The sequence below is a fragment of the Pecten maximus genome, chromosome 1, assembly GCF_902652985.1.
Source record: "Pecten maximus chromosome 1, xPecMax1.1, whole genome shotgun sequence".
NCBI classification, from domain to species: Eukaryota; Metazoa; Mollusca; class Bivalvia; order Pectinida; family Pectinidae; genus Pecten; species Pecten maximus.
The window spans coordinates 56,020,818-56,030,142 of record NC_047015.1 but is presented as its reverse complement, the minus strand read 5'-3'; the positions used below and the strand labels follow the sequence as shown (position 1 = coordinate 56,030,142).

The window sequence follows — 9,325 nt, the reverse complement described above, 5'->3', positions numbered from 1 at the left end:
AGTACAGCAATTGGGTCCTGATGTAAATTGGGTAGAAACCAAATCAGAGGATGATATGAGGAGAATGCAACTGGAGGATCCGGATTTAGGTTGTATAATACAGTGGTTAGAAAATATTTCGCCGGAAGAACATGAACTATACCTGACAAGTCCTGCTACTAAGCATTTATGGCTCTCGAAGCATCAACTCAAATTATTGAATGGTGTATTGATGTACGTTTGGATGGACGGAGAAACCGAACGGATGCGCCTTGTAGTACCAAAAGCAATGCGAAAAGAGGTACGCTTCCATTGCCATGATTCAAAACTTTCAGCACATCTTGGATACGAGAAATCTTTGAAGCGGCTTCGACAGTCCTACATGTGGTATAAAATGGCGGTTATCCAATGGAGAGAATACACTTGGACATTCTAGGACCATTTACTCCGAGTGAATTGGGCAATTCATATGTGTTAGTTATGATAGATCAATTCTCGAAATGGATAGAGTGTGTAGCATTGCCGAACCAGTCAGCAGACCTGATCGCCCGAGAATTCTTCAGTCGCTTTGTTGTAACATTTGGCTGTCCTTTGGCTATTCATACCGACCAAGGCAGGAACTTTGATGGGAATCTGTTCAGGGAATTCTGTGAAATACTTCAAATAACAAAGACACGAACGACACCCTATCACCCGTCATCGAATGGACAGATTGAACGCTACAACCGGGTGATTGCACAGATAATACGGTGTTACATAGAGGGAAAGATCAGACACTGGGATAAAGATCTGCCTTCTCTAGTCATGGCACTACATGCCACAGAAAACAAATCCACCGGTTATACACCGAATCGTTTAATGCTGGGAAGGGAAGTCATGTTGCCAGCAGACATAATGATGGGAGTCAGCCAAGCTAACTTGGAGGATTTTGAACCAGCGGAGTGGGTGCAGAACTTAAACAGGGTCATAGCTGAGGCTCACCAATTTGCAAGACACCATCTCGAAAGCACTCAAGTTCGCCAGAAGAAGGACTATGATTTGAAATTGCGCGAACAAATGTACAACCCTGGAGATACAGTGTACAAACTTGATGAGGCAACAGTTGTTGGACAAAGCCGGAAACTACGTCCTCCTTGGAAGGGACCTTATTTGGTGGTTGGAAGTGAACCTCCAGTCTATATCCTCCAAGACAACAGAGGTCAAACGAAGAGGATACATCACGACAAGCTAAAGCTGTGTACCGATGGAACTGCTCCATTATGGCTAGCTCGGGCTAAGCACACACTTTCTGTCAAGGACAAGTCAACAAACAGTTTTGAGAAGGATGGCGCAAGTAGTCCAGATACTTCTACCGAAGTTCTTCATGACCAAGATCCAATTGACAATTCTTCGGATTGTGACCGCGAACAGTGCAGTACCGACGGAGAGTGTATGGACGCCGAAGTTGTGACTAGGCGTGGACGACAAGTGAAAAAACCAGCCTACTTGAATGACTATGTTCAGTAATATGCTTTATTCGTTTCGAAAACAAACTGTATAATTCATAAGTTTATATTTGAAGATAACTTTAATCTACTTTTCTGTAGTTTTATGTCATGTCAAATATCAGTTGCTAATCTCTCGGTATCAATTTCAATTGGCATTATATCCAATCTTATAAAACGGGGAGGAATGTTGGGAATCTCGGAAGAGTTACTTCCCCTTGTGTGAGCTTTCCTGTGGCGGGAGATGCGATTAGCTCTCTTCGACCCAAGCTATGAACCAGCAGGACGTGCGGTAATACCCCCTGTCATAAACTACGTCGAATTGGAGCGTTTGGTGGCCTCTCCGGGTCTTGGTGAGCGGGGACGGCTACAACAGGGATCTGTGTGACCCTTTCTATGTTAAGTGTAGACTCGTTTAATTGTTGTTCACTTGTTATAGTAAATAAAGTCTGTTGAAATCTTACATTCACAATGGGGTTAATATGTTTATCTACAATAGTATTTATATCGTCCAATAGAAGATTTCTAACAGCACTAGCTATGCGATGCACATCATGATCTGATATACCAGTACTAGTGTGGCCATACCCTGGAGTAGGCTGCAGGGGATTAAAGTTCTGAAACATTGGAACCATCTGAGGATTGCCTTGGGAAAGGATCTGGGAATAGAGCTGTTGAGGGACCCCCGAGGGTGGGGCAGTCAGGGCGTTGTGAGATGGTACGTTGGACTCGGTAGAACTTACATCAGCCATAGGTGTGAATGTTGATATATCGGGAATGGAATCACTTTGTAGTCTGCCTTTTTTAGCAGATCTCAATATTGGAGAAGGGGTTGAAGAAAGAGTTAATGACCGCTCTCTTTTATTACTGTCCGGGAAGGTCCTTCCATACATGTATGACAGAATATTGGTGAACCGTACACATAAACAAATAACCAACAGGCGCTCAATGAGAGTGTGTCGCTTTACACGTACACGGTACAGGTGTCGAATCTATATTTAGAACACAGGTGAGTACAGGTAAACGCGCTTGTATTCAGGTTTCACGGCTGGTTGGACACATATATTGCATATAAACAAATATAAGCATCTTTCAAAGACGTATTATGCAAAGGTTAATAAAGGTTACGACAGTCATTTCAATCTCATAGTATTTCAAATCATAATACTCATCGATTCATCATGGCCATATGGTCCTGCTGATTCCATAAACCTTGAAAATCACATATTTGGAAGGAACTCCATACGATGAGTGTGTCCCACTCGCAAGCTGGTTTGCTGATATGAACATACCAAGTGAAAACAACAAACATATGACCATGAATACACTATGAAAACCGTATGAAGACATTGTCTCTCTTGCAAATCACCTGATTAATCCGATCATATTAATACGCCATCGACAGTAAGACAGGAAGAGTAGCTTCCCTTGGATCGATAACGTTGGTACGAGATAAGTGTTAAAAATATTGAGAGAGCATATGCACTTTAATTAATTATACCATAATTCAAGAATTAAATAATAAATAAACATTATACAAAATTAAACAAAAAAAGACCGGAAAATGCGCGCCACGGGATATGTAACTAGCTACTGGTATTCATAGCCGCAATGAAAATTTTTAAAATCTATTCAATCCATATATCTAAAATAGCCCGTCTTTTCTTGGAAAAAGTATCAGGTACCTATTTCTAAGTACGACGCTCTGTGTATCACAATTCGTTTATTTAAAAAAAAAAAAAAAAAAAAACTACGACCTACAATGTTAATGTGAATAAAATATTTCATATTTTCAGAGAAATGGCTCTCAAGTTGAATAAATGAAAGAAAAAGATACTTAACATTGTTTTATTTTAACTGTCATAATTGTAAGTAATTGATCATTATCGTGTAACGTGCACAGGGGGAACAACGGAGCGGTCACCCATCCAAGAGCTGACAACGCTCGACGTTGCTTAACTTAGGTACACAGACACGACACTCAACCGCACAGCCACAAAAGCTAGCTATTGGACTTTGCAGCTGAAATGCCCAAATCCATGAACCATCATGGTAATTATTTACCGATAGTCAACAAAGATAACATTCCTCGCGCAAAATTCAAGATGAAAAAGTTAATGAGCTTTTTTCATAACAATTTGCATAGTTTTATTATATATATATTTTTTGTAAAGAAACACCATACATCATATGCGTGTAAGTTTGATAATTTACAATACACGTTATTAAGTACTGATTTATACACCACTGGATAATTTTGCCACGAATCCATTCAATAACTACCTACCTATAAAAAATAGTTATTATATGAATATTATGAATATGTATTGATTAGAAACATTTCCAATATCTACCTGTCAATAAAAATTAGTTACTTTCTAACCAATACATATTTATGTAAGTAACTAATTTTATGAACAGGTAAATTTTGAATGGGTTTATGCCAAAGTTAGTTACATGAATTAGTATATATTGGTGAGAAACCCATTCTATACCTGAACATAAAAAGTTTTTACCTATATAAATAATTAAAACACAGATGTGATGTCATCTATTGTTGTTTGTGTACTATGTAAAGAAGAAATCATAAGCATCACCTTAAGACGTTCAATAAGAACAAATTTACTAGTTAGCTGCATGTGACTGAATTATTGGAGAGTTAATTGTATGAGTACTTACTTACGACAATAAGTCAAATAACACAATGATAAACATCAATATCTACAATGGAAAGGCATGTCACCAAAGGAAAATGAAAATAAATATTTATTAAGTGTACAAATAACACAGAATTTCATGTATTTATTTCTTATTTTCCTAAGGTCAGATTCCAAATATACTTTTAGTTTTTCTTTAGCAGAAAGTTTGAATAACAAAACACCATTTTACACAATACGTTTATATAGATGTTTACTCGGTCCCAACGACGTTTCTGATGGTCAGATTTTCCGTAGCCATTTTCTACTGGAAATTGTTCATGTATACTTCAAAACACTTTTGGTGTCATCACCTCCACGGGTTTGAGTCGCAGCTATGCGAAGACATATCACTTGGGTACCAACAATAGTGTATACTTTTAACGTGACGTTTTGATGACTTATACTGCCGTCTTAATCAGGCAAACGACCAGTGCAGCAACTATTTAGTTATATTTCCGAGAAGTCATTTTCGTTTATACTATATTGTATGTTCATTAAGGTAGCACAAAATTTGCAAGTGGATTGAGCTCTTGTATGTGGAAGTCTGATACAGTCCGGTAAGCTCTAAACCGGGACGAGAGGGCATATATACTCTCTACTCACTCTATTACCAGGATACGAACAAAGTGTTGCCGAAACTAACTGGGAAAAAAGTGTAACGACCAGCCTTTTAAACCAATGCTTTCACAGTGGTAATTTGTTCTTTTTGTTGTCCAAACAATTTACCTGCCTTACCGTGTATCCTCGTTCATATCATTTCTATGATTTCTATATTTACTAGCCCGCCTATAACAAATAGAAGTACAATGTGACTGAACAAATCTGCGTGTATTATCGAGTTCTGGTATAAGTACGTGCTTCAAAGGACCTATTGCCGGTACAATAAAATTGTCTACAAACTTTTCGCTCATAACTGGTTGTCATTTTAGCAACCTGATACAATCCATCCAAAAGATCTAAGGGGCCTGTGGTATGGTCTAGATAAGGTCACTCACAAAAATATACGACCGGGTTTACTATTAATCGCAATAACTAGCAAATGATGCATGATTTAAAAGGATCTCCAACAAATTATCCTTTAAAACATGTTCGCGACCAGTGTTGTTAATGTATTTCCGGGTTTGATTTGATCACTGACGTCAGCCACTTATAACTTGCGCAGGATGTAATAATTCCTCGAGTACTCAAACAGTATTAATCACAGAAAACATATAGTCCCTTTAGTTGTTCTTTTACAAATTGGAAAACAACCACGAGGACAAGACAGGCGAAGATGTCTTCCATCAAAACCTGGCTTGGAAAGAGACAAAACACAATTCAGTTGCTGAGAAAACTTGCCGTTGAACTGGATAACATGCAAGAAAAAGTCAATATTTCAAAGCTGGCTGGTACATCGGGAGCGATTGTAGGCGGTTTGGGTACACTTGCTTGTTTAGCGGCAGCCCCGTTCACTGGCGGTTTGTCGACGTTAGGAATAGCAGCATTTGGCAGTGTTGGATTGGCAGGTGGCGCAGTAAACCTTGGAACACTAATAGGAAAGCACTTTCACGAAAAAGATTTGACCGAACAAGTTCAAAAAGCTCTCAACGATGACCGCGAAGAAAGTGAAAAACTAAACAAGGAACTTGAAATTTCCTCTGAAGAAAGCGAGAAACTGAATGATCCCAATCTTAATGTTTCCAATACAGGTAAAACAGCTGTAAAGCTTGCGTCCGACGCCAAGGAACTACGTTCTGCATCACGTGTTGCGGCAAAAGGAGTTTCAAAAATGGCTGTCTTTGTTACTGTTGCCTTTTTGCCGTTAGACATTCTAGATTTGGTACAAACATCAATCAAAGTGCACGAAGGATCCATAAACGAGTCGGCTGCGGAGGTACGAAGGATTGCTCGTAAACTTGAACAAGAGATGGAGGAAATGAAAGGTAAGTACTGATATAGATAGATTAATGTGTGACCTAAATACACGTTTCTGTTGTTTCTGTTTCCTATTACTAAAGCATACCAAATTATCTTTGTATTATTTAAGCAGTTACGATCAGAATAAAATACATATAATTTCATTCATGTTCCAGGATCATTCGAGAAATCTTAGACAATTGTCACTGATGGACCCTCGTGTGATGAAACAACATTCAAGCGGTTCCAAACCATCACGATAGGATTTGAGAAACAAGAGAAAGTGAGAACTCCAGGGTTTTTCCTGAAAATTTTATAATCCCAAAATATCCCGTTCTTTCCCGTTGTACAAGCGGCCGTAAAAGAATTCGATGCTGTGTAGAACTTTGTATTTCGACTTACAACTGCTTCATAATACTCTATTGCGAACCTCGATATCCCAGTGGTTATCTTTTTTGAATATGTCATGGCAAAATTTCAGGATCGGTCGCCGCCATCTTGTGGGTGAAACAAAAAGACTTTATCATGTATTTTAAACGAAACTCGAAGTTGCCAAATCGGTAACTTGACTAGATTAAGGATAAAATAGAAATCATAATAAAAATTTGAACATTCAAGCGGTTCCAAACCATCACGAAAGGATTTGAGAAACAATAGAAAGTGAGAACTGCACGGCTATTCCTGAAAGTCTTATAATCCCAAAATATCCCATTCCTTCCCGGTGAACCTGTGGCGCTTTAATGAATTCGGTGCTGTAAATAACATTGCGCCTCGACTTGCTTCATTGTACGCTATTGTCATCCTCAATACTTCATCGATTAAGTTCTTTTTTTTGTTTGCTCTTTGACATAATTATATATTGAAACGTAACTCGAGGTTGCCAACTTGACTAGATTAAGGATAAATTTGAAAACAAAATCATAATAAAAACTCGGTTGTCGTTCTTGTATTGTTCTTGACAACAATTAAATTGCGTGTTGTGTGCCTTCGGTTTTGCCTTAGGATGCAAAGAGTGGAAGTGAACTTACCTCCAGTGTATCGAGGATGATGTCATTGTGTGATCTATAATATCATGATACTTTTGCTATTATGCGCGTCGGACGGATCCGACGCATGTTCATTCACACTGGACAAGTTTAAAGATGCAAATTTTTATGATGCACTCAAGGACATTGTTGGCTGTTTAAAGGCGCATGCTTACAAAACAAAATGAAAATGTATCAGATATCACGTCTGTTTAATAATCAAAGCTGGAAATAGTTAAATAATAATTGTACATTTATTTCGTAACTTCTGTTTGTATATGCTACATGTTTCATACTTTTATTACTGTAGAATTTGATTAAACCTTTCATAGAGAGGGACCATATTTGACTCTCCCACTTGATAAACACTTTTGTTCTAGCAATGATTGAGACACATTTGATAACAGTTTTATAAACGATAACACACCGAAAATGCAACCAGTCTCATAATAAAATGTTTTCCATGTCTACTTAAGATTTATTTTACAATTTCCTTTTTTTATTTTGTAACCTATAACCTAATTATTTGTTATCAAAAACATTTGTCCAAAACATTTCAAATGAAATTAAAAATGAATTATTTACCTTTCAATTTTTCCCTTTAATGAATTTAGAGAAAAATAAGCTTGAAGTTTGATATACTTTTTTCTCGTGTTTTAGGTCACCTGAGACGAAGTCTATAGCTCATAAAGAGAAATCACATTTTTGAATATCATTTGTTTGATTTGTATTGGAATTCATTCTAACTTTGTTAACATTATCAACATTGGATGACAGCTTGATGGTATGCATATGTTTGCTCTGATTGACCCCCTGTGCTGATGGGTGGGGCCAAAAAAAGTAACTTAAATCAACTTAAATGTTTCAAAATTCAGGTGACCGTTAAGGCCCATGGGCCACTTGTTAATTTCTGCAATATGATAAAATACAGGTTTTAACATTTTATCTAAAACATTTTAAAGTTTAAAATTGAATATAACCTGAAGACGATATTCTAGCATAGCTTTTTATAAGCTACATTTTTTGCATTAAAATAGAGTGAACATTTAGATCAAAATTGCTGCTGATATCTTAAATAGCTGAATACGGCAATAGTTTTTTTGGTTTTTGTTTTGTTTGTTTTTTGTTTGTTACTAAGCCTACAAATATATAAACCTAAATGTATTTAGCAATTTTACAGTCATTTGTCACTCATGTAAATAGACATGATGACCTCTGTAGGGGTTTGATGCATTTGTTTTACATGGTGAAATAAAAATGTCACTTTAACTGATGAACTTTACTTTTTAATCCATTGTCCATTCCAGAAGTAAGCGATATACATATAACGTCTCAATTTCTAACCAGCGATATCTGTCAGCTTTTAATGGTAACCAAATACTGTACAAGTGTTCCTAGCTGATGAAGAAAAATTGATAACCCAATTTGTTAACTGTGTTCATGAAAGTATTGCAATACTTTGGGGTGGAACATTTTGGTAGGACACTGGGATACTTAGGGCCGGATACTTATAATACTTTGGTAGGAACACTGTAATTCTTAGGGCGGGATACGTATAATACTTTGGTAAGAAACTGTAATACTTAGAGCCGGATACTTATAATACTTTGGTAGGAACACTGTAATACTTAAGGCGGGATACTTATAACACTTTGTTAAGGAAACTGTAACTTTTAGGGCGTTATATTTATGATACTTTAGTAGGGACACTGTAATACTTTAGGCGGGATACTTATAATACTTTAGAAGGACACTGCGATACTTAGGGCGCGATACTTATTATACTTTGTTATAATTTATAATACTTTGGTAGGACACTGTAATACTTAGGGCGGGATACTTATAATACTTTAGAAGGACATCGGGATACTTAGGACGAGATACTTTTAATACTTTGGTAGGACACTGTGATACTTAGGGCGGGGTACTTATTATAATTTGGTAGGACACTGTAATACTTAGGGCGGGATACTTATGATACTTTAGTAGGTCACTGTAATACTTAGGGCAGGTATAAGGTGGGATCGCTATGATTTTTTGGTTGGTATACGTGTTAAACTAAGGTAGGGCTTTTTATAATTCCTGTGAAGGGATACTTATTACACTTAGTTTTGGAAACTAATTATGCCATTGACGGGATATACTTATTATAAAAAGGCATTTTCTTTTTAGATGGCGGTCATTTTGACGGGGAAATAGTGCAAGGGTAAAAAAATATGATTAAGATAATTCCTACATAACT

General features: G+C 37.0%; 2 protein-coding genes across 2 annotated transcripts; both read left to right on the top strand.

Annotated features, from left to right (window-relative positions):
• Positions 1 to 459: 459 nt before the first annotated feature.
• Positions 460 to 1,485, top strand: LOC117320667. The gene has a single exon (XM_033875212.1). It carries the CDS (start codon positions 460 to 462, stop codon positions 1,483 to 1,485), a length of 1,026 nt encoding a protein of 341 aa, XP_033731103.1.
• A 3,950-nt stretch (positions 1,486 to 5,435) lies between these two features.
• On the top strand, positions 5,436 to 8,352 carry LOC117320543 (apolipoprotein L1-like). Its single transcript, XM_033875140.1, has 2 exons — positions 5,436 to 6,084; positions 6,235 to 8,352. Exons 1-2 carry the CDS (start codon positions 5,436 to 5,438, stop codon positions 6,252 to 6,254), a joined length of 669 nt encoding a protein of 222 aa, XP_033731031.1. The 3' UTR covers positions 6,255 to 8,352.
• Positions 8,353 to 9,325: the final 973 nt, after the last annotated feature.